The sequence below is a fragment of the Pristis pectinata genome, chromosome 8 (genome assembly GCF_009764475.1).
Source record: "Pristis pectinata isolate sPriPec2 chromosome 8, sPriPec2.1.pri, whole genome shotgun sequence".
Lineage (NCBI taxonomy): Eukaryota > Metazoa > Chordata > Chondrichthyes > Rhinopristiformes > Pristidae > Pristis > Pristis pectinata.
In genome coordinates, this window is record NC_067412.1 from 14,832,747 (window position 1) to 14,858,333 (window position 25,587).

Here is a 25,587-nt window from a genome sequence, read left to right on the forward strand (position 1 = left end):
ATACCACTATATTCAGCTATAACCACAAAAAATATTCACTTTAAAAGCCAAAATCTTCAGTCCAAGTTCCCCCCACAGAAAAAAACATTCTTGTTCTCAATCAGGCAGATATTTAATTACAATAAAAATAAGACACCTTCTGGAATTGCTTTCAAGATCTCTTATCAAAAGATCTGTTAATTATACAAAGCTATTCCTCAGCAGTACTTTTTACAGTAAACCACTTGTATTGTGGAGTTGTATGTGGATTGTACTGTGGAAATTCAGTTGTTTTTTGTGCTAAGCAGATTAAATAATCAGACAAATGCTTTCTGGAAATAAAAAAATGTATCTCCGCAATGCCACCAACAAAGATGGAAGAGTCACCTAAACTTGAATCAGATTGCCACAGTAGGAATCCTAAAATATGATTTGTGCATCGTGACATCATAGCCCATCCTGCTACATGGAAATCCAAAACAGGATCGACTGTAGTAAACAAACACTTAGCAGTCTCCTGGTGGGTGAAAATTGTGTGTCAATATTAAAGATAAGTGAAGAAAGCCAATTCAGCAAAGTCAGAAGAATGAAAGCTTGTTTATGTACTGTAAGGATTAAAATATACTGATTTCTAAAATATATATCGTGTCCCAAATTTTTTAGGGTGAGACCTGTGCAGTTCCACCTTTACTCTTTGAAACTTGTATTTAGAACATAGAACATTACAGCACAGCACAGGCCCTTCAGCCCACTATGTTGTGCCGATACTTTATCCTGCTCTAAGATCTATCTAACCCCTCTCTCCCTTCTTTCCCATATAGCCCCCCCCCCCCATTTCTCTCTCATTCATGTGTCTAAGAGTCTCTTAAATGTCCCTAATGTATCTGCCCCCACTATCTCTGCCGGCAGTGCATTCCACGCACCCAACACTCTCTTTGTAAAAACTTACCCTTGACATCCCCTTATATCTTCCTCCATCACCTTAAAATTATGTCCATTTAGAAAAAAAAGAATAATTATCACTTAAGGTTGACTAGATTATCGTCACTTTGAATTGTGATACAACCTTGAAGTTCTAGCTGAACACACTCTTCACAATTGTAGACATTTCAATCCCCTTTTATTTTACAACAGCTGTGAAATTTAAAAGGTTATAACCCCCAGTATGAACAGTAGAAACTAAAACAATGAAACCAATTCTAAGTTTATAAAATTACAACTTACACTATGTTTCTTTAACATCATTTCAAACGCAAATTACTTTAGCCCAAACTATTGTTTGCATTGCTTTGCCTCTCATAGCTCATTACAAGTATGGTAAAAATTCATTCTATTTGAGACAAATATGATGGTTGGGCACTAAATCCATGCTGTGGGTACATTACAGTGGGTATACTGATGTGATACAGAGCAAGTCCCAGAATGAAGCATTCAATAAATTTGAGATAGTGGTTTCACTTCACTTTGCTCCAATCGAATCCAGCTTGATTCCAGATTTGTGCTATTACTTAGCTATTTCTTAAACCAAAATTGTACAATTTGTCTGAAGCATACCCCTCACTTCTGATATACTAGTTAGGTCAGAGCTGTTGTCAAGATTGAACCAAAAGAAGAATGGTAGAAATGACCAGATCAAACTTGCCTATGAAGAGAGGAGAATGTGTTAATATTAACAGAACCAGTTAGTTCTGATACAAAATAAAATGCAAGAAATCTGAAATTGTTTAATCGGATACGAGTTCTGAAGGATGCAACACGCTTAAACAGAAGATGAGGAACCTATTTCTCAAGGTTATATTGATCCTCATTGGAACAATGTACGCCAGAGTGAAGGTACGATGGAGAACCAAAACATGGGATTTCAAGAAGCCTTTGTGAAAAGTAAAACTTCAATGGCAAGAACATCCAAACACTAGTGACAGAGTGCAACCACCTGCCTGTTTGAACCATAATAGCTAAAAATGAACCATAACGCTCAAAAATCTGATAGCAATTTGTTGTCATAACAAAGCTAAATCCAAAGTACTAATCTGTTGTCAAAACATTTAAACTAAACTTTCAGAAAAATACAAGTGAATGTATGCCTTAAAGTTGAAACATCTTTCCCTCCATATTTAGCCATTGTTGCCTGCTAATAATTTGAACATTCGTGTAGTGAGGAAAAACAACTTCATGACTTCTTAAATCAGTACGTGAACATTAGTAAAATGAAGCTGTTTTAAGATACTGGGTTAGTCGAAGACCAAGGAGGCTATAGTTTTTTAAAATAACGCCGGTAATACACAGTTTTTAAAGTTGTGTAATAACGTAAAGTGAGAGCTACAGATCGATCACTGATTGAAAGTTTCCAGCTCAAAAACTAGACTTAATGGGGAGCTCAAAGGACTGACACGGGACTACCAATGAATTATGGCTTTCCATTTAGGTCACATGCCTGCCAAATCAGTGTGTACTATCTACCCCTCTAACTGAAAATATTGACTAACACAGGAAGATCACATCGATGGAAACTCACCACAACTAAGAAAGCAAAACTGGGCTAATTTTATGCATCAACCGGAAAGCTCATGTAAGTTTCCACTCCACTAAGTAATTGATCTATTAAAATACTTGACTTACTACCTCCATAATAGATGCTTCAGGGGTCGGGATGGGATGAATCCTGGTTGAACCCGACTCCTATACTTTTAATCGCAACTCTGTTGCCTTGAATGCCAACATTTGCTTACCTTTCGCACTCGCATTAACTCGGGGTAATAAAACTCAGGGCAACTCTTCTCGCTCGACTCGAAGAGAGCCAGCGTATGGCGCGACGTGATGGTGGATATTCCACCCTTCTTCACCTTTTCCCCCTCTTCCTCCTCCTCCTCTTCGTCCTCTTCTTCTTTCTTCTTCTTCAACAGAGGAGCCGAGACGGGAAGCGTAGTCAGAGAGACCCGCCGCGGTTCGGCCATGTTATGAGACCTACAGGCTTCTCCTCTCGCGTTGTATCACTGCTTCCCCGTCCGTCTCCCTGGTTCGCCCGCCGCCCCCGGCACCGGCGGTGGTGACAAACGCACTCGCAACGATCGCAATCCCCGTCAACAGCAACAAAAACAAACCCCACAAACTTCGGCCGCCGCCATCTTCCCGACCTGCGCGCCGCCGTGCGCATGCGCGCCCACCGACACCGGAGGGAATGTTTTCAAGAGCCGCAGGCGTGATTATTTTCTTCAAGGAACCCGCGTCGCTCCCACCAGGGTTTAACCTAGGCCAATGCAAGCCCCGGTGGGTGTTTGGGATATCGCTTAAAATAACCCATGGAGGATGAAGGTTGACCTTTAACCGGGAGTCCGAGTCACGTGGGAGGGTGGGCGGGCTGTCGCTTCCCGGCGGGCGATGGACTGCGAGTAAGATGGCGACAGTGAGCTTGCGGGTGGGAGATTTGGTTTGGTGAGTGGCGGCGATTCCTTCGCTGCGGAGGGCGTTTATTAGATCGGTGTCAATCGCTTAATTTGTTGAGAAGTGCCACCGTTCTGTTTTAATAGATGTTCTCCTCTGCTTGCCTTTTCTAGGGGGAAGCTGGGTAGGTATCCGCCTTGGCCCGGAAAGGTGAGTCAGTAACACACAGCGGGGAACGTGTAAATGTGTTGAAAATGTGTCTGAAATTGGGACTTGTTATTTAGCATAATGAGATCTTGGATTGCCTGGCGAGGGTTACTCCAATAAGAGGAAGGAGAAAAGGGTTTTGTGTTAGGGCCAATAGATATACATCCCATGACTGACTCGGGGAATCCTCTTCACTGAATGAGGTAATCATAATATTAAGATACTGCAGAAAATACTAGAAATAGCAGGTCGCGTAGCATCCACAGGGAGATTATATTTTATTAGAATGAAATCATTTTGTCATTCAAGTGGTTCCATATTATGCACTTCAGTGAACAGCAAACCTTGTTTGCTTTTGAAGGAACTCTTTGGCAGTGGAACTTTAAGGGCTTTCAGTGATTGGTTTTCTTTGAATGATTTAAATTACCTTCTAATAACAAAGCATTTAAATGTAGATACGTCTCCACGAATATGGATGCACAAAAGTTGGTCTGAAGTTGAGCATTTCTTGGCTATTTTGGTAGCACAATATTACTTTCCTCTTATTGTCCCTTTTGTGTAAGCTATGTTGCTAACTTTGTATTCCTTGGTTTCAATTAATTTTTCTTGCTTTTTTTTAAAATGTAAAAGCAATTAAAATAATCTGAAACATCATTATCAATCTCAGCAACAAGGAGAGAATCAATTGAACCTAGGAGTTAACGGGGAAAAAATAGGAGGAAAAATTTTTGGTGAGCAATTTTTGATCAGCTGCAACATTGCCTGCCTGAAGCAGGAATCGTTCAAGCATATGTGATGTGGCTTCAAAAAGAAACATAAGTGATTAAACTGGGAACACATTGTTGCAAGAAGTTCTAGAACATAATGCCATTATTTTTTGGCTTCTGATCTAGCTTGGGTATCTTGGAAATGAGTCTGTTCCTTTAATACCTGTTAAAGGTCATCAGAGTTGGGATTTGGAATGGAATAAAGAAAATGTTATGCATGCCTCTAACTACTCAAAATTAACAATCGTCATTAACCAAGCAGAACTTTTTTTATATCGAGCACAAAATCTGGTTGCAAAAAATGCTGAAATTACAATAGAAATATTGATCAGGGAAAACAGAAATTTGGTCCCAGACAATCTTGTGACAGAAAGAAATGCTGCTTGTAGGAATTTTTAAATACTGTACTCCAGCTGTGCCTCCTTCCCTGATTTAACAAACCTCTTTGTCTCCTCTTCCAGTACACATTGTGTTAGTGTAGGGTTACATCAAGGAAAAGAAGAACTGGACCTGGAAGTTAATGGGGTGAAATATGGAAAACTACAGTGAGCAGTTTTTGATCAGTTGCAACAATGGCAGTCTGAAGTAGGAGATATAAAGTAGTTGTGATATGGCTTCAGAAAGAAACATAACTAAATATTTAAGCTTGGACTATGTTCAGTGCTCGCGTTGTTTTAAATATTGCTAGATCAATTCTGCAGTAAGTATTTCCAAGCTGACTGTTACGAGTTGTGTGAACTAGTGACAATTACTACTGCATAGCCTACATGTATAACTAAGCAAGTTGTAGGAAAAATAAGTAATATGTAAAAAGAAATTTGGCTGTTTTGAAACTTATGGCTTTCTATTCTATATTACTTGATGTAAAATGTAGTTTTGAAGCTATTCTGTTGCAGTGAATGTTGTACGTCTGATATTTACTGGATTGTAATTATGGTCATGCTATAAATTACTTTCAAATTGTTAGAAGATCACTATAAGATATTTATTCCTGTGTTTTTTGTGAACCATTGTGGTGACAGCCGTAAGTTTGATTGCTTTACTTCCTCCCTTTTGTGAACAATTTTTCATTCTTTATAACCAGTTTACAATGTTTGAACTTTTGTTTTGTTTGAAGATTGTAAATCCACCAAAAGATCTAAAGAAACCACGGGGGAAAAAGTGCTTCTTTGTAAAATTCTTTGGAACAGAAGACCAGTAAGTAGTTACATTTTTAAACAAATCTTTTAAAATCTTATTTACAGCGTGGTAACAGGCCCTTCCGGCCCAACAAGTCTGCGCTGCCCATTTTAAACCCAAATTAACCTACCTGTACGTCTTTGGAATGTGGGAGGAAACCGGAGCACCCGGAGGAAACCCACGCAGACACAGGAGAACGTACAAACTCCTTACAGACAGCGACGGGAATCGAACCCCGATCGCTGGTGCTGTAATATTGTTGCGCTAACCGCTACGCTACCGTGCCGCCCTAAGTGCTTAAAAAAACCATAGTTCAATTTTTTGAAAGGTCATTTGCTGGGTTAACCATGAACATTTTTAAGGATAGGCTTGTGATCAAGCGGTGTAACACTCAAAGAAATGGTCTTAAAGTGTACTTTCTAAAACAAAAATGTCAATTTGTGCTTATCCATTCATTTTGTTTAACGACATTTAAGCCTATGAGCTGTATTTTCAATATTTTTAATTTTATTGTAGTTATTTTCTTATATACTTGTGCCTAAAGAATTCTGAAACAAATGTGCCTTGGGAAATTATCCTACATTTGTGCAACAAGTTGATTCATAGAAGGACCTTGTGTGGGTATCTTGGTTTTCTTCAGCACTAGCAGATTATGGAAACTAGTGTAGGCTGTCGTGAGCTGTTTCATGAAATTCACAAAGTTCTTCACTATCTTAGACTGAACATTGTAACTCTACTTTCTCCAACACTCTGGTATTGATCTCTTTTTGCTTTATAATTATTCTTCTATGCATCTAAATTGGCTGATCATGCTCATTATAATCCTGGTGCCTTCCTGAAATTTTATGTTTAACATGGAAGTTGTATTCAGTAGCTAATTGCATTGTCCTCAGATACAGTAGCTGTGACTGAGATATGCAATATAAACGAATTGGGACAGTATCATGTTATATCAAGGCTCAGTAAAAGTTAAATGTATATTGTTAATGGCAAATCTCAAAAAGTAATGATTTTAGAAGAAATTTTTCATTAATTCAAAGTATATGAATCTGGGAACTGATTTAAATTTTGTTGCAGTGCATGGATCAAAGTTGACCAACTTAAATCCTACCATCTTCACAAAGAGGAAATGATAAAAATTACCAAAGGGAAACGCTTTCAACAGGCAGTGGATGCAGTTGAGGAATTCATTAAATCCAAGGTCAGGTAACATTGTGTATCTGGTGAATTAAAAAATTTATGCTTCCTGTTTGGCTTGAGAGGATAGCCAGAGAACCATAGGATGCAATTGTATGTAACTTCAGCATGACGGACAACTAATTTCTATCCATATGGGGCTGCTTCTATTACTTAATTGGGAAATGCTACTTTTGGTGTAGCTAGTTTTAGGGCTTCTCATATATTTCAAATATGTCTGCAGGGTGCTGATGATCCTTACCCACTTCATACATGTAGTTAGAAACAGGAATAGGTCAAAGAGACCTTGAAGTCTGCTTTGCAATTCCTTAAGATCATGGCTGGAGCTTACCTCAAGCCAACTATCCTGCCCAATCTCTGTATCATAGAACCATAGAACAATGTAGCACAATACAGGCCCTTCGGCCCACCATGTTGTGCCGACCTTCAAACCACACCTAAGACTATCTAACCCCATCCTCCTGCATATCCCTCTATTTTAAATTCCTCCATATGCTTATCTAACAATCTCTTGAACTTGACCAACGTATCAGCCTCCACCACCACCCCAGGCAGCACATTCCATGCCCCAACCACTCTCTGGGTGAAAACCCTCCCTCTGACATCTCCCTTGAACTTCCCACCCATTACCTTAAAGCCATGCCCTCTTGTATTGAGCATTGGTGCCCTGGGAAAGAGGCGCTGGCTGTCCACTCTATCTATTTCTCTTAATATTATGTATACCTCTGTCATGTCTCCCCCTCATCCTCCTCCTCTCCAATGAGTAAAGCCCTAGCTCCTTTAGTCTCTCCTCATAATCCATACTCTCTAATCCAGGCAGCATCCTGGTAAATCTCTTCTGCACCCTCTCCAACGCCTCCACATCCTTCCTCTCTCTCTACCGTGAATATACTCAATTACTTAACACCCAGAGCTTTCTAGATTAGATAATTCTTAAGGATTTTACAGGCTTGGGAATAAAGAAATAATGCCATTTCCGATGATCCCCTTATTCTAAAATTGCCCTTTGCTTTAAGACTCTTCAGCTGGAGGAAATTGACTCTCCCGTTTACTCTTTCAAGTCCTCTCAAAATTGTGAATAACTTAATAAAAAGATACCCTCTTCTTCAAAGCATTAGTGAGTATAGGGCAATCATACTCAATCTCTCATGGGACAATCTTGTTCCAAGAATCAATCTGGTGAATCCATAGTGATGGTGTTCAAGGCAAGAACATGTTTTGATACAGTGGAGGATAGAATTGCAAGGTATATGTTTCCATAGGAGGGTGGCATAGCAAAATTGCCTCTGCCTGGAAAATGTATTTACTCCATTGCTATTCTCTTTCCCACCACAACCCTTGTGGATAGAGAATTTCAAAGATTCAGCATTCTCTGGTTGGTGAAATTTCTTCACATCTCTGTCCTGAATGGATAATCTATTATCTTCAGACAGATTCCTGTTTCTGGGCACCAAGCCATAGGGAACATCAACTCAGTATCAATACTATAGAGTCCAATAAGAATATCATCGCAATCATCTCATCTGCCTTGTATGTCCTTGTTAGACAAATCCACCATTCCTGAAATCAACATGGTGAACTTTCATTTCACTACCTCCATCGCAAGTATATCCTTCATGAGGGAGACAAGACTCAAATACGATATTCCAGATACCAGGGCGCTATATAATTGAAAAATCTTATGCAATACCATTTGTCTTTTTTAATTGTTGAACTTTGTGATTTGTGTACAGGACAGCCAGTCACTCTGAACACCAGCACTCTTGAGAATAATTTTTAGAAAAAATATCCTTCACATTTCTTTTGTGATGATCTCGCATCTTTCACATCAGTCACTTCCTTGCCTATTCACTTAAACATTCTATATTCCCTTGAATCTTTTATTTTAGCCCACACTGCCCCTCAGATTTGTATCATGACATAATTTGGATACATTACATTTGATTCCATAATCCAAATTGACTAGATTGCAAACAATTGCGGCCCACTCCCTATGGCTTCCCACTAATCACAGCCTTCCACCCGAAAATGACCTATTTGTTCTTGATGTTTTCTGTTACTTGGCATGGGTTGGACACTGCTGAGTGCCATTTAAAAAGCAGGGATTAGTTGCACAAAGGACTGGAGTGTCACATAGCACTGGAGAAAGAAATAAAACTTAGATATGCACTATCAGAGATTACAATAAAGTTGATATGTTTAGAGGTATACAAGTGTAAAGTGTGCTGAATAAGGTTAATAATCTGCAATTGCAGATGTGTAGACTATGGATTGACAAAAACTGAGGCATACATTGGTTGGGCTGGAAAGATGTGAAAGAAGAAAAGAACTGGTTTGCAATATTAAGGCAGGTGATGCTGAAGACCTGCTGACCCTGATATTGCCAACTGCTTGCTTTGGAATACTGTTTCTTCTGGGGACTGCTTGGTGTAGTCTTTTGCTGGGAGGCTGGTTCCCAACTGATTGGAGAGATCCAACACAGAAGAGAGGCTATTTGAGCTAATTGTGGTTAACTATGCTGCCAGGATATGGCTTTGCCCTGCCAACTGTTGCTAAATTGAATGCTTTTGAATGTCTGGTGTTCAAAAGTATTCTAATAGTTGAATAATCTGAAAACTAAATGGATTTTAAAATTAGAATGCTAACACGTGCAGACAAAATTAACTTCATTTGAAATTTTATTTATATCAAAGTTTGTGCCCATTCCTTTCAGTTGTTTAATTTGGTGTATGCCTGTGGCAGATGGTATGAAAATTGGCTGTGTTAAATAGGGAGGAGGATAATGGTTGCAAAAGACAAATGCTGCTGGGAAGGTTACACAAGTGGAAGGTGAAATGTGATATAGAGAAGTCTGAGGGAATCATTCAGGGAGGAAGACTAAGGGACAGTGGTATTGACTTCACTTTAGAAAGGAGGAACGTAGACACCTGGATGTATACCTGAATGGGTATTTGAAATAGCAAGGTAGCTTGAGAAAGTGGTTAACAAAGCTTATGGAAATGTGCATTTTATAAATAGAGGCAGAGCACAAAGTACAGAGTTGGTATTGAACTATCATAAAACATTGGTTAAGCCATAATTGAGTATTACTTTCAGTTTTGATCACTGCATTTTAGGGAGTGCAGGTCCTAAAGAAATGATTTAAAATGGCTCCAGGGTAATGGGTTTTGAATACGAGGATTGACTAGAGAATATGGGGTCATTCTCCTTAGAGAAGCTTAAAGTCATTTATCTGATATGTATTGGATCTGAACTGATTTGGATAAGACAAATGGGGAGGAAAACTGTTCACATTAGCAGTGCAGAGGAGGTCAAGGGAGTAAAGGACCTGAGATTTTGAATGCTTTATCTCCCATTTAAGGTGATTGGTAAAGGTCTGCAGTGGGGGGGAAAAAACTTTAATACACAGCTTATAGGTATCATGTAAAATGCACTACCTTAATGTGATAGATACAGTTTCAATAGCAGGCTTGGTCTCTGTTATCTGTTCCAATTTACTGCATTACCATGTACTACTATTTCCCTTCTGTTTCCCTCAGACTTTGCTCTTAAAATTCACTTACTTTTAAAAATGGAATTGGCAAATAAAACTTTATCACACTCTGTCTCGGAAGTATTGAAATTAGAAGCTTTGTTTCACAGCAGTATCTGCTGAGCATTGTCCTTTTATGTCTCTGGTAAGTTGTTGATCGAATCAGTGTGCTGCAAAATTGCTGACTGATAGCTAGCTGCGTAGCTGACTTTTGTGCCTGATTGCTTTTATTTTGCATATTATAATTGTCAAATCTCCTTCTAAATTGTAATATAATATGTATTCTATCAGCTATGTCAAATTTAGGTACCTAAGTAAATCTAATATGCTGGCATTATAAATAAAATTTAATGTACTTTGGAAGCTAGGTGTACTGCTTAAGTCTTTCACCCCGGGAATCTTATGGAAGCCATAGCAGTATGAAAAACATCTGAGTCCCTGCTGTAAACTCAGCAAAGAGCAGCCATAGAGAAGAGAGATCATTTTAATGTTCCCCTCCATCACCATTTTGAAATTGATATCCTTTACTGCAGTGTCTGGCCATTTTCAGAATTTCTAACAGCAGGGATTTTCTATTTTCCTTTGTTTTCCGTAATCTATTTTCTTCCTCCTTGCTTTTGGTACGAATAATTTAGTTATTTTCCACATGCCCAATGTCTCTAAAGTGAGCATATGCCCCCCTGTGGACTGGATTGTGACTTCATGTGCGTGATATCTGATTTTAATTTTGCCAAAGGATTGAATAGAATTGTATCATTGTAATTAGTTTGCTAAATTGACTTGTAATCTTTGGGTAAAAATAATTGATCTCTCCAAAATACAACTTGGGCATTGCAATGTTAATGCAAGTCTTTTTAATATAACAAATAGCAAATTTCCTTTGAGAGAATTTAATTTTCTATGATTTGAATGCTTTTTTGAAATTGTTAACACCTCAATTAAGCTTGATTTAATGCCTGTAGGGAACCTTAAAGATGATCATCTTAAGCTCTATCTCTGAAAGCATGAACTCAAAAGACCCTGTCTGGAATATACCTTTTCATATTTTTTTTTGGATTTCATAAGGGTTTTGAATGTCAAGGTTTTTTCTTGTTGATCAATTTGAATTCTTGGATATTAGCTATATTTGCATATTAATGCTGTTTATTTTAAATGGACTACTACTGTGTGCAGCCAAGCAGTTTGTTTTAAAAAAAAATATTTTGGTTTGATAATTAAGTCTATTTATGTATTGACTTTTGCACAGAAAGGGTCATGAACATCATCTACATATTTAGTTCATTTAGATATACCTTTGAAATCTAATGTGTCCAGCTATCCTTGAGAATCATAGAATTGCTACAGTACAGGAGACTATTTGTTCCATCAGGCATACACCAGCTCTCTGCAGGGGAAACTTATCTAGAACACAATCTTGTCTCTTGAAAGCTGTGACCTTGTGCAGCAAGTGTTGACCTTTGTGTTAATTTTTTAAAAATCCTGCACATTCAGCTATATTCCAAAACTCCAAATGAATGAGACAAAGTACATCAGTGGTAGGGTCTTTTAAATGGCGTTTCACACAATGCATGTCACTTTACTTCAAGTAACCTTTTACAGATTTCTGAATTATTGGTGGGTACCTTCATTTTAAACTAATTACTTTTTAGGTATCTGCACTTACCTCATCAGAAGATAAAAACAAACATATTTCATCTGAAGACAAAAGACAAAATTCCTCCACAGCAGAAGTTTCAGAGCACAATACAAGGAAAAGGGGTCGACCACCTAAAGAAGAAAAGGTTGGTTTTGGGTAGAAGAATGAAAAAGAGTCCTTTTGGATGGGGATGGGGTGTGTTGGTTATATTTTACTTTTTCCATATATCAGACACAGTCTGTGATTAAGACCTGCTCCCAGATATTTCCAGTGTATTCCATGAACAAGTTACTCGCACAATAAAGACAGCCTGTGAGCAGATGTCTTGGGTTCACAAAACTCTCATTTTATCACACAGACTAGTTGAAGCAAATACATTCACAAAAATGTTATGCACTGGAAGTATTTGTAATGTGTATTTATAGTGTTTCTTTTCTTCAGGATGCTTTCCCTGAGCCATCCACAGTAAAGAGGTTGGATACAAGTCCAGTTGCAGGCTACAAATGGAAGGTGAGATGCAAACTTTTTTTTAAACTTGTCACTTTGGCTCTAATCGGTTTTATCAGATTGACTTCATCTTTTAGTACCCCTCTCAATCCTGCTGGAAACACCTGAGTTTGCAGCAGTATATTTGGGGAAAGATGACACTGATGCTATAGCTTTTTAAAACTTTACAGGATTGGGACAGAGCATTACAGCTCTGGAATGTCACTTACTCTTCTGTGTAATTTTGTTTGATTTCGCTTTGGGGGAGAAAATTTACACAGTTGTCTACTTCGATAATGTCAATATTGCAGAAGATACTGTGATCTTGGAAGTAGTGAATTGCTCACAGAAATGTATAGCAGAAGAAGTAGTGATTGCATCCATGCCAGCCAAAAAAGAAATGTTGAGACTAATTCCATTATGCGGCTCTGAGCCATTTGGTTCTCATCCTATTAACTTAAATCTGTGTCCTCTAGTTATTGATCTCTGGAAATAGAAATGGCTTCTTCCAGATCTTGATGTCATTCTCCCATCTTCTTCCTTTATAAATAATAAACAGTCTAGATAATCTTGCCCTAACTAAACTTCTCAAATCCATTTTGAATCTTCCTTGAACCCTCTTGTGCTGCCATACCATAGAGATTCATCTCCATCTGTGCTTGCTTCATGACAACATGTGAGTTCGTGATGTTAACCATTGGAACTACAGCAGAACCATTCTCAGTGAAGATTGGTGTCAAACAAGACTGCATCATTGCCCCAACACTTCTTCCAAACTTTCTCGCTGTAATGTTGCACCTTATTTCCAACAAACTTTCTGCAGGGGTGGAGCCAATCTTCAGAACTAATGGTAAACTGTTCAACCTATAGCAACTACACTCCAGAACCAAAATTACTCCCAACTCTGTAGTGGAGTTGCAGTATGCAGAAGCTACTTGTGTTTGAGGGCACTTAAATTCAACACCCACAAGACAAAAGTTCTTTTATCAACCTGCTCCCGCTGCACCATTTGCTCTCCATCAATAAAGATTGATGGCAAGAGCCAGGTAAAAGTGGAACACTTACTATGCTCAAGCCACTTTTTGGCAAAGGCAGATATTGATGTTGAAACTCGCCATTTGTTTCAATGCACTTGCACAGTTTTTAGTCAATTGAGGAGAAGGGTATTTGAAGTTCAAGACCTCAAACCTGGCACTGTGGGCAGCAGTGATTTCTTCTCTCTCTGAGACTTGGACTATTGGCAACAGGCATCTCAAGATACTGGCTACCACAATCACTGTCTCTGCAAAATCCTCCAAATTCACTGGAAGAACAAGTGATCCAGTATCATTGTCCTCTTCCAAGTCTATATCTGCAGTATTGAGGCCCTAGTTATACTCAATCAGCTGTGATGGGCTGGCAATGTCATCCACATGCCAAACACCAAATTTGCAAAGCAGACACTATCATGCAGGTGGGGAAAACAAAGTTCAAGAATCTGCTCAAAGCCTCATTGAAGAAATGTAACATCGCCATGACTGCTCAAAATGGTGAAGGAACATTTGGAATGGTGTCAAAAACCTTGAGGGCATGTGTCAGGTACACAGAGGCCTTGAAAGATCGGTGGAAGGAGTTGACCACTTTACAAACTACCCACCTGCTATGTCACCCACGACCTGCCCCATCTGTGGGAAGAGTCTGCCATTCCTATCCAGGCTTAGTTAGCTACCTCAGAATCCACAAAGCCATAGGGGAGTTAAGTTATCTTTGCTCCCAAAGGACTTCCTGAGCAACCAGCTGTCTTGTTGGAGAGTGGAGTATTAAATAAATGCAGTGCTGATCAGTCACAGTTTTTTTTATTGACTGGTAGCATTGACAACTGGAGCAAGTGGCCATGGCGTGTTTGTGAAAGGGTGAGTATGGAAGATAGTAAATGTATTCATAACTTCAATTTAGTATGACTTTACTAGTGTATTTTATTTCTAAAACTATAAATGGTCTTGAATTTGGAAAAGCATTTAAACCTTTTTACATTTAAAAATGGAGAGTTGAAAGGGAGAATTAAATAAGTCGAGAGTGCAGAACAGGATTGGTGTGGAATCTAGAAAGGTTGGGAAAAGTTAATACATGGCAATCTTCCAACAATTCAAAAGCCTTTTCAACTTCCCATTTTACCTGGCCCTTGCCATCAATCTTTATTGATGGAGAGCAAAATGGTGCAGCGGGAGCAGGTTGATAAAAGAACTTTTGTCTTGTGGGCGTTGAATTTAAGTGTCCTCAAACACAAGTAGCTGCTGCATACTGCAATTCCACGACTGTGTTTGGAGTAATTTTGGTTCTGGAGTGTAGTTGCTATAGGTTGAACAGTTTACCATTAGTTCTGAAGATTGGCTCCACCCCTGCAGAAAGTTTGTTGGAAGTAAGGTGCAACATTACAGCGAGAAAGTTTGGAAGAAATGTTGGGGCAATGATGCAGTTTTGTTTGACGCCAATCTTCACTGAGAATGGTTCTGCTGTTGTGCAACACTAAAGAGAGAGAGAGAGTTTGGATCAGTGTAGTATTTTTTCATGCTGGGACACTTGGCTTTCAAAAGCCAAGTTGCATTCAACATAATTTTGTTTTGTGTTCAAGTCTGCAGCATAGCCTCTGTACCACTTACTTTGTCTCATTTAGAATTTTGTGTATAACAATTTCTTTATCTATTGGCACATGCCTGGGTATTTTGATTCCACTGTTAATTTGCAAATTTTCATAAAGAACTAACTTGGTTGAATGCTTGTTGTCACAACTGTAAAGAATTGTTTGTGAATGACTGTCTCAGCTGCATTATTCATTGGAAATAGTGCTTTGTATGCTTCTGCAGAAGAGCATTGTAATGAAAAGAGAATTTAGTTTAAGGCTGTATCATTATAAGGTGTTGCAAGTGTTTCCCAAAGCCCATTGCTTTACAACTTCTTGTAGGTGTACAAAACGGCTTCCACAGTGATTTTCAAATCTTCTATTACAAAATGAGTGTACTTGTTGAAGATTATGGAAATTCATTTGCCCAATGCACCTGTGGTAATTAGTCTGTTCTCCAGTTCCTTCATTCACTGACTTAATCGCGCATATCCAAGAAAGCCACCCAGAGCTCCAGGATGAACTAAAATCTCACATCATACCATTGTTATACCCATGGCCTCAATCAATTCTAAGTTAGATATCGTGGATGAAAATTTTCTTGACCAATATACAATTATTTAGTTATCTGTCATTGACTAACCCAAAATGATTGCCACATTCACCCAGAGATTTCCATGTAGCTATCCCCCTTGTCTGTATTCACTTGAAACAACAAGTAAATGTCTTTATCTCCCAATATTATCCTATTGTTTGTCCATTTTTCTGAGTTCTCACTACTGCCATAAAAACACAGTGGAGCAAGTTTCTTTTCTCTAAATATACTAATTTAAAGCCAATAAACTGTTCATCTGAGTTTGTTAGTTCAATTATACAAATCAAGTCTGCCTTGTTTAGTTGGACAGGGATACTTGTTCTGCTATAACATACTTTATACCAGCTGCCTCAATTTATAAATGCCATCGAATGAATATTCTCCAACCTGTCAGTGCGTCTCTTACACCCTGCCCCTGCCCCCTTTTTGTGTTGATACATTGGTATTGGTTTATTATTGTCATTTGTACCGAGGTACAGTGGAAAAACTTGTCTTGCAAACTGATTGCACAGTTCAATTCATTACACAGTGCAGTTACATTGAGTTAGTACAGAGTGCATAGATGTAGTACAGGTAAGGACAATAACAGTACAGAGTAAAATGTCACAGCTACAGAGAGAGTGCAGTGCAATAAAGTGCAAGGTCACAGCAAGATAGATCATGAGGTCAGAGTCAAGCTGTCTTTAATTCTGGTGGTACATGCCCTCGGGCTCCTGTATCTTCTACCCGATGGAAGAGGAGAGAAGAGAGAATGTCCCAGGTGGGAAGGGTCTTTGATTATGCTGACCGCTTTACCAAGACAACGAGAGGTAAAGACAGAGTCCAAGGAGGGGAGGATGGTGTCCGTGATACACTGGGCTGTGTCCACAACTCTCTGCAGTTTCTTGCGGTCCTGGGCAGAGCAGTTGCCATACCAAGCCGTGATATATCCAGATAGGATGTTTTCTATGGTGCATCAGTAAAAGTTGGTGAGAGTCAAAGGGGACAAACCAAATTTCTTTAGTCTCCTTAGGAAGTAGAGGTGCTGGTGAGCTTTCTTGGCCATGGCATCTACATGATTTGACCAGGACAGGCTGCTGGTAATGTTCACTCCCAGGAACTTGAAGCTCTCAACCCTCTCGACCTCAGCACCATTGATGTAGACTGGTGCATGTACGCTGTCCCCTCTCCTGAAGTCAATGACCAGCTCTTTTGTTTTATTGACATTGAGGGAAAGGTTGTTTTCATGACACCATTCCAGTAAGCTCTCTATCTCCTTCCTGTACTCCGACTCATTGCCGTTTGAGATACGGCCTACAACAGTGGTATCATCTGCAAACTTGTAGATGGAGTAAGAGCAGACTCAGGCCACACAGTCATGAGTGTATAGGGAGTAGAGGGCTGAGGACGCAGCCTTGTGGGGCACCAGTGTTGAGAATAACCGTGCCGGAAGTATTGCTGCCTATCCTCACTGATTGCGGTCTGTTTGTTAGAAAGTCAAGGATCCAGTTACAGAGGGAGGTGTTGAGTCCTAGGTCTTGGAGTTTGGTGACAAGCTTGCTTGGGATTATTGTATTGAAGGCAGAGCTGCAGTCAATAAACAATAGTCTAACGTAGGTGTCTTTACTGTCCAGATGCTCTAGAGCTGAGTGTAGGGCCAGGGAGATGGCATCCACTGTAGACCTGTTCTGACGATAGGTGAATTGCAGTGGGTCCAGGTTGTCTAGGAGGCTGGAGTTGATGCGTGCCATGACCAACCTCTCAAAGCACTTCATGATGGTGGATGTCAGAGCCACTGGTCGGTAGTCATTGAGGCATGTTACCTTGCTTTTCTTCAGTACCGGGATGATAGTGGTCTTCTTAAAACAGGTGGGAGCCTGAGATTGAAGCAGGGAGAGATTAAATATGTCCGCAAATACTTCTGCCAGTTGATCAGCACAAGATCTGAGCACACGGCCAGGAACACCATCTGGGCCAGGTGCTTCCCTCGTGTTCACTGATCTTGCGTCCTCCACTGTGGTCACAAGTTCAGCTGCATTGGAGGCTGTCCAGGTGGATGGACTTGCCCAAGTAAACCCACCAGACAGTAATGTCCTGATTCTTCTGCCCCATTGTGCTGATCAAGCACACCCTTTGGAGAAATCAGACACATCCCAAATTTGCTCATTTCCCCTGACTAGTACTTCTCAGCTGACTAGACTTGCTGTTCTTCCAGCAAAGCCTTTCTCACTCTTGAATATGCGGATGGCACTCCCTGTGATCTCTCCTACTCTCCCTGTGATCTCTCCTACTCTCCCTGTGATCTCTCCTACTCTCCCTGTAAATCTTCTAACTGCATTTTTAGATATTCATTATCTTTAGTCAGGTATTCACTCAACATGACTTAAAGCAAAGTCAGCCTGAATGGTATTTATACACCACTGCTCTATAATTACAGTAATTAATCGCTTGGCACTGCAGAAGTCCAATCTGATTCTGTAACTCTGTCTTTCTGCTCTGTTATGATATCTTTTTATCCATTGCAGGGGTAACCTCATAATCTTGCTCCACATAACATGAAGGGCCTCGGACAAGTGCAAGGTGTTGCATTTTGGGGAAGACAAATGAGGGTAGAACTGTCACAGTGAATGGTTGGGCCCTGGAGAGTGTTGTAGAACGGGGACCTTGGAGTACAAGTACATGGTTTGCTGAAAGTGGTGTCAGAGGTAGACTAGGTGGTGAAGAAGGCTTTTGGCACGCTGGCCTTCAGGGCGTTGAGTATAGAAGTTGGGATGTTATGTTGCAATTGTTCAAGACATTGATGAGGCTGCTTTTGGAATATTGTGTTCAGTTTTGGTCATCCTGCTATAGGAAAGATGCCATTAAGCTGAAAAGAGTGCAGAGGAGATTTGAGGATGTTGCTGGGACTCAAGGGACTGAGTTGTGGAGAGAAGTTGAGCAGGTTGGGACTTTTTTCATTGGAGCATAGGAGAATGAGGGGTGATCTTACAGGGGTGTATAAAGTCCTGAGGAGTATAGGTAATATGAATGTGCACAGTCTTTTTTCAGGGTTGGGGAATCAAGAAGGCATGGGTTTAAGGTGAGGGGGGAGTGGTCAGTATATGGAATGAGCCGCTGGAGGAAGTGCTTGAGGCAGGTACATTAGCAATATTTAAAACTTATTTGGACAGGTACATGGATAGGTAAGGTTTAGAGGGATATGGGTCAAACACGGGCAAATGGGACTAGCTTAATTAATAATCTTGGTCAGCATGGACTAGTTGGGCTGAAGGGCCTATTTCTGTGCTGTATGACTCTATGAAGCAGAGAAGGTCGTCAGATTGATTCTTTGTTGTTTCCACATTCAGTTCCCCAATGAATACCACCGCATCCTGGAAAGATACTTACGGGCATCTGTTTTTTTTCTGTCTTACCTGCCAATGACCAACTCCCAGAGCAATCTTAACCCTCTTCCTCTCAAAAATATTTCTTATTTAATTTATTACTTTCTGTCTCTGCTTCTGGTATTGAAGCATGCAATAAACATTGCTTATTTCAATAACAAGCTCTTCTGGATGTTTCAACCTCTTCTTTCTTCTCCCTATATCTTAATCAGTGATCTAGCCCTAATTATTTCAAGTACCATACTCCGTTAGCGTATTCCTGGAAGATTAATATAGTTATCCTGTCCCAGAGTATCTGTCTGCTTCCAACAAATCACCAGAGTCCCATGGTCTAAATTAGTACTTTGCCTTCCATAGCTTGCCAGGTTTAAACATTTTGTTTAAGCACATTAACAGTTAGCGTTATTTTTGACTTAACTGACCACCATAGTTTGCTGCTTGACCTTGTACCATTTTAATATAGAATTAACACATGTAACATTTGCTTTAAAAATCTTTATAATGCTGTTCCATTGCTGTAGCAATATTAAAACACCAAGACGTATCAACATGTTTGAATATGCTTTTCATTTAAAACTACTTATTACTTACTTAACCTACTTCTTGCAAATTCCCACCTTAATTGTGAGACATGTGTGGTGGCCCCTCAGACTATATTCCCATATACTTCCACTTCTTGTTTTCTTCCCAGAGACTTTATAATGTTATCATTTTTAATTGTGATCTTGGTTTGGTGCATCATGTGTCTCAACGAACTGGATGTTAAGTTATTCTAATCCATGGAGAAAGTTCCAGATTTACCTCTAGGTGCCACCATTTTCTCACGTTTACAAGTTTCATCTTGGAGGTCTAGGCTGATTTTTTTTCCATGTTTCTGGATGTGGTCAGGCCATCAAAAGTTGCTCTCTAAAACATGGTCATAAACAAGAATACAAACTTCTTGAAGAAAGAGAACAATGATCATACCCATCTACACTTTTCTGATTAACTTAGCAAATCAAATAATGCCTGTTAGTGAGTTATACCCAGGTGTTCAGGTCATTTCATCCCATTCAAAAACACTTTGAGTAACTTTTCATTTGTGATCTAGGATATACCTTTGAAATTTACCACTTTTTCAGGAGCGCTGGAAAATGTTTACTGCCCAATGTATTATTTCCATAAAAGTGTTCACTACCACAGTCATCTTTTGATTATTTAACTCCAATAAACATATAAGAAATACCTATTTATTTTCCATTTGCTCACTTTTCCCACTCTTTTTAAAAACAAAAGACTTATTTTTGGACTGTCAGGGTTTTTCAAAGTTCAGATTTCGCTCACAGTTTTAAGTCATGGAGCAAAACCCCCAGAATGTGTTCTTTTTTAAGTATAATCAATGTTTGATCATTTCCTTAGACTTGTACATCTCTCTTTTGATATTTTCTGAAACGAGATACAAATGACTCTGAATGTGTTAACTCTTGAGTTCGTCTCAAGTCCAAATTCATCCTATGATGCATACTTGCAGACAGGTGCTAAAATTCTGGAAGCTACTTAATCTTTTGTTGCACCACTTGCAATTTGAAGGTCACTATCACCTCTTTATCCATTTAATATTAAACAACTTGAATAAAAAAGCTATCAGTGGAAAGGGTTACCACTGCAGTGTTATACACTCTCCCTGTATATATGGGAATCTCATTTTTGGAATTAGATTCTTGCATAACTCTCAACATAAACATGAATTGCACATGACCATTATGAAATCCAGGTTTTGGTCCAAAATGTCTGTTTACACATCAAAATGAAGAGCTATTATGCCTTCTCCTTACTCCTACAAATTTAAGTTCTACCTTCTTGACTGCAGCCATTCCTCTCCTTTGACTTTCTGTACACTCGAGGCTCTTGTTCCCTGGGAATAATACATTCTCCATAAATAGTTTAAATGTAGAAGTTGGTACTCCATTTAACGCATTAACTTGTTGGGGTTTGATTTATGAAACCGTTTATCACAAATGAATAGCATGGCAGTCCTTGTGTATAGGAATATGTTGTGCCAAATTTCTCAATCCATTTTGTCTAGTCTTTTCAATATGAAATTTCACTTAAGCTGTTTTCCAGGAATACAACTGTTTCATAACTTGAGGAATGGCTGTATTGTGTTTGGAGGTTTATCTGATACTGTGTCCAGGAGATGTAATAATGGTATCCCTTATGAGTTTGAACTAGAGAATTACTTTTATATATGCTGAAGCAGTTTTTTTTAAGGAGACGCTGGAGACTACAGATGCTAGAACCTGGAGTGAAAATCAAACTACTAGAGGAACTCCTGATGCAGAATCTGGACCCAAAGCATCAACATTTTCTTGCCTTCTGCAGATGCTGCTTGACCCATTGAGTTCTTACAGCAGTTTGTTTTTGGCTTTAGTTTTTATTTATAAGTTGATCAGAAAAACACTTTGTGATCCAAAAGATCATTGAGCTTTTTTATTATTGAACAGCAAGTGGATTTATATGGAAAGGTTACAATTAATTCAATACAATTTATCCTTCTATAAAAATAATGTACAAGTTTCCCATCCCTACATCAGATTGTTCTTGATTTAAACTCATTGAATTCTAAATAATTCCATTTTAAAGTGAACCTGAAGGATGCTTGTCCTGTAGCTTTGTTTTCTTAAAAAACTTGTCTTTTGCTCTGGTTGTGAACACCAATAGAGTAACTGGAACCAGAAACCCCTCCACTTCAGGACTAGAATATAAAAGCAAAGATATACTGCTGAGGCTTTATAAGGCGTTGGTCAGACTGCATTTGGAATATTGTGAGCAATTTTGGGCCCTGTATCTAAGGAAGGATGTGCTGGTCCTGGAGAGGGTCCAAAGGAGGTTCATAAGAATGGTCTCAGGAATGAAACGCTTAACATATGAGGAGCATTTGATGCCTCTGGGCCTGTACGATGGCGTTCAGAAGCATGAGGGGAGATCTCTTTGAAACCTACCAACTTCTGAAAGGCCTGGATAGAGTGGATGTGGAGAGGATGTTTCCATTAGTAGGGGAGTCTAGGATCTGAGAGCACATTCTCAGAATAAGGGGACATCCTTTAAAACTAAGATGAGGAATTTTTTCAGCCGGAGGGTGGTGAATCTCTAGAATTTGTTGCCACAGAGGGCTGTGGAGGCCAAGTCATTGGGTGTATTTAAGGAAGAGATTGATAGGTCCTCGACTGGTAAAGGTTACAGGGAGAAGGCGGGAGAATGGGGATTTTAAAAGAAAATCAACCATGATTGAATGGCGGAGCAGACTCGATGGGCTGAATGGCGTAATTCTGTTCCTATATCTTATAGTCTAACTTAATGTGTGGTGGGTGTGAAGTATCTTCTGAATAAATAGAGGCTAACAAACAAATTGTTTCACTATTTCTGGAGAAGAAGCTTAAACTGGGCTCTTGGGATCTTTTAATTGTTTTTTTCTCTGTGCCTAGTTTTGTTAATGAGTACACTTTGCTGGAAAAATCTATGTAGAACTCTTGTACTTCAGTTACTTCTGGAGTAGTTGTAAGGGGAGATATGTGAATACCTAGTAGAAAACCTTAGTACAATAATGCATGAATGTGATATGTTTTACAAGATCATTGTGTAGCCAGGGGCCTAGGAGGCTAACTGTCATTTGTCTGCCTTTTCCTGTAGCTGGCACTTGAATTCAGTGGAAGTCATTTTTACAGATGACAGGGAACACATCTGTTTTTGGAAACAGCTGTACAAAGAATGTGAACTAGTTGAGGATTGCTGAGTTGGTGTGTTTTGCACTTGAATTTGTGAGACCAGTGTAAAGATATGGATTGGTTAAAACAGGATCTTGGGGCATTATGCCATTCTCACTGCAAATACTTGGATTAATAAGGTGAATTGTACAATTTTTTTCCGAAACATGGTTCAAGTCTTGCCTATAACACTTCAAAACAAATAATTATGTCCAGTGAGAAACTGTAAGAAATATGATGGAAAAGCCATGAATGTAGAAGTAGAAGTAGGTGATTTGGTATTTTTATCCACAAGTTGATGGTGATGATGCAAAAGGCACTGAGCTTACTTTGTCTCTCCCTAGGACTCCAACTCTTTGCAAAGCTTCTGTTTTCTTCCCATTAGATTTCCTTCATTAAATCTCCAGGATTATTAGACAGGCAATGATTAGTACCATTCTGCCTCTGAAATCACAGATCTTCAGTTATAGGATCAGCGTATGATTACCTTGCTCAGATTTGATTTTTCTAATTGCAGCAAGTAAAGGACGACCCTCACTTCCATCACTTTCTGCTCAGTCAGTCTGAGAAGGTAAGATGATGCATATAGTGTGCAGTCTAGTAGTACAGTTTTTTTCAGCAATAAGCTGAACGCAAGAAAACAGAAATCTTTAGTCACCCTTGTAAGTTTTGTTTGTCTTCGATTTTCATAGTCTTCCTAGATTTATTGCTTGTAGTTTTCTCCTTTTTGAGAAAGTTCTGGTGTCTGTTTAGCTAACTGAGGTTGCAGTTGCTCTAAATGGCAAACTACCAAGCAGCATCCCACTTAAGTGGATTGCCATAGTCACACTTGGGGTCAACTGGCAGGATTCAAACACGCTGAATATTTCTGGGCCATATGATATTAGGTGCACTTAATTGAATATACTGCACAGAAACAGGCCCTTTGGCCTACTGGATCCTTGCCAACTGTCAACTATCCATCTATAGTAATTCTGTTTACTAATGCTTAGTCTGTAGTCCTCTAAACCATTGTGAATTAAGTGCTCATCTGGATATTTAAATATTGTGGGAGTACCCCCACCACCCACTCGGGAAGTGTTGCAGATTCTAATTATCCATGTACTACTTGACTCTTGCTCTAAACCTACACCCTCTAGTTTTCGACATCTCTGCTATGGGGAAGAAGTTTCCCACTATCCACCCTACACTTGTCTATATAAAAAAAAGGATGGTCTTCAAACATTGCATATCATTAATGACAGTTAAAATGGCTACTTTTTCCCCATGAAAACAGAAAAAGAGCAAAGACAATGTTTGATGCCCAATGCATTTGTAGTTTTTCTTCCCTGGTAAAATTATAATATTTTAAAGTATTTTATTTGGATAATTCTTTCACCCTCACTTGGTTTTTTAGCATAAACCAGGTATTGCCAAAGTTGTGAAAATTTTAGTTTGCACATGGGGTGAGAAATTAGTATTTAAAAAAAAAGTACCTGCCAATTTCTTTCATTCCGTCTTCCATCTTGGTGACAATAGATGTCATAACTGTATTACATGAATTATGCTGGTTTCATGATACAAAATATTACATTAATCAATTCGCATAGACTTTTTAAAAAAAAGTAACTCCAGTTTCATTTTCCTAATGTCTTTTTATCACCATTTTTCATTGGGGACTCTGAAGGAGACAGAACTTGTCAACAGATCTCTATTCAATTTATGCATTTTTACCCTGCTCTTTGTAAGAAGGCTCTGGCCTTAACATTGTGCCTGATGTTAGTAGATCAGCTGTTTGGCAACAATCAATATTGAAATATAATTGTTGTATCATCTTTTCCTTTTTCCAATCTGGAAAACATTGTCGTTTAAAAAAAAATGCATAAAAATGTGATGCCTTCAACTGAAAACTGGACTGTTTTTTTAATATAACAAGGCACTAAGTACCCAAAATTTATACTGGTGTAAAAGGCAAGTGCTTGGGGGACATTTTAGTTTATATTTAAACAACTGAAACGTCTCAACTCCAATTGCCAAGTCAAAAGATGGCATAATGAATATTTCATTACGATTATCATTGAATAAAATAACTGAGTGAAAATTAGATAACTAATCTATTCTTGGGGAAAGTGCATCCTTGTTAATACTGCATTATTTTTAACATAAATCATGCAACTTTCTGATTTTCCTTTTCTCGTTGATAGTTGTATGTGATTGATTAACATTTGTGGTGTATTTTTCATGATATTTTGAAACTTGCAATAACCCATGAAATCTAATACATTAAATCTGGTTTGTATTCAACACACTGGGGAATGTATTGAAATAATTTTGAGCATAATACAGTTTTAAACCCATATTTTACCAACAGCTGGTTGAAACTTGCCAGCCACAGCAAAATTAAGTTAGAATTTTACTTTGAAGCTGGGGCTACTCTACACATTTGATCTCAAAACAACTCTCAACATGCAAGTTTTGATCATTATTTAAGTTACAAGTCTGGTTGCCAGTGTATTTGCTCACATTTTGAGGGAGCATTTCCTAATAGTCCAACTGCTTTAAAGCTGCTTTCTTAGTTTACTGCATTCAGATTCATATCCCTCTGTCGAAGCTAACCATCCTTAACGTGTGGTTGTGTGATGAACCTCTGTACTGAGTGTAAATTTAATTGTGGCTGGCCAACAAGATTTTTAATTTTGTAAATCTAATCTAACTGTACATTTCAATGTGTGGAAATGAAAGTAGAAAAGTCTTCCTTTGCTTCCAATGATTACAATGACCTGTACTGTATATTTATATTCAGGTGTGTATCCACTAGTTTCACAGGGATAAAAGCTATTTTCTGCCAAGATGTTCACCTTGAATAATATAGCTTTATAAAATAATTGCATTTATCAATTTAACGCAGAGAATGAAGTAAAAAGGTCATCAGACGAACACCCTGT

General features: G+C 38.8%; 2 protein-coding genes across 10 annotated transcripts in view; one reads left to right on the forward strand and one right to left on the reverse strand.

Annotated features, from left to right (window-relative positions):
• The window catches only part of LOC127573735 (ubinuclein-1-like), a 51,297-nt gene extending 48,113 nt beyond the window's left edge, over nucleotides 1-3,184 (reverse strand). For 7 of the 8 annotated variants that reach the window (XM_052022213.1, XM_052022216.1, XM_052022214.1 and 4 more), the window contains exon 1: nucleotides 2,709-3,184. In XM_052022213.1, the coding sequence (XP_051878173.1) occupies nucleotides 2,709-2,933 (225 nt within the window). In that variant the 5' untranslated portion in view covers nucleotides 2,934-3,184. The remainder of the gene's footprint in view (nucleotides 1-2,708) is intronic. The other variant, XM_052022215.1, reaches the window with a different exon arrangement.
• Nucleotides 3,185-3,338: 154 nt separating this feature from the next.
• Nucleotides 3,339-25,587, forward strand: part of glyr1 (glyoxylate reductase 1 homolog (Arabidopsis)) — a 39,793-nt gene continuing 17,544 nt past the window's right edge. Inside the window, exons 1-7 of one of the 2 annotated variants that reach the window (XM_052022217.1) lie at nucleotides 3,339-3,411; nucleotides 3,534-3,570; nucleotides 5,452-5,531; nucleotides 6,591-6,714; nucleotides 11,892-12,023; nucleotides 12,320-12,388; nucleotides 23,181-23,234. In XM_052022217.1, coding sequence (XP_051878177.1) covers nucleotides 3,374-3,411; nucleotides 3,534-3,570; nucleotides 5,452-5,531; nucleotides 6,591-6,714; nucleotides 11,892-12,023; nucleotides 12,320-12,388; nucleotides 23,181-23,234 — 534 coding nt within the window. In that variant the 5' untranslated portion in view covers nucleotides 3,339-3,373. The remainder of the gene's footprint in view (nucleotides 3,412-3,533; nucleotides 3,571-5,451; nucleotides 5,532-6,590; nucleotides 6,715-11,891; nucleotides 12,024-12,319; nucleotides 12,389-23,180; nucleotides 23,235-25,587) is intronic. The other variant, XM_052022218.1, reaches the window with a different exon arrangement.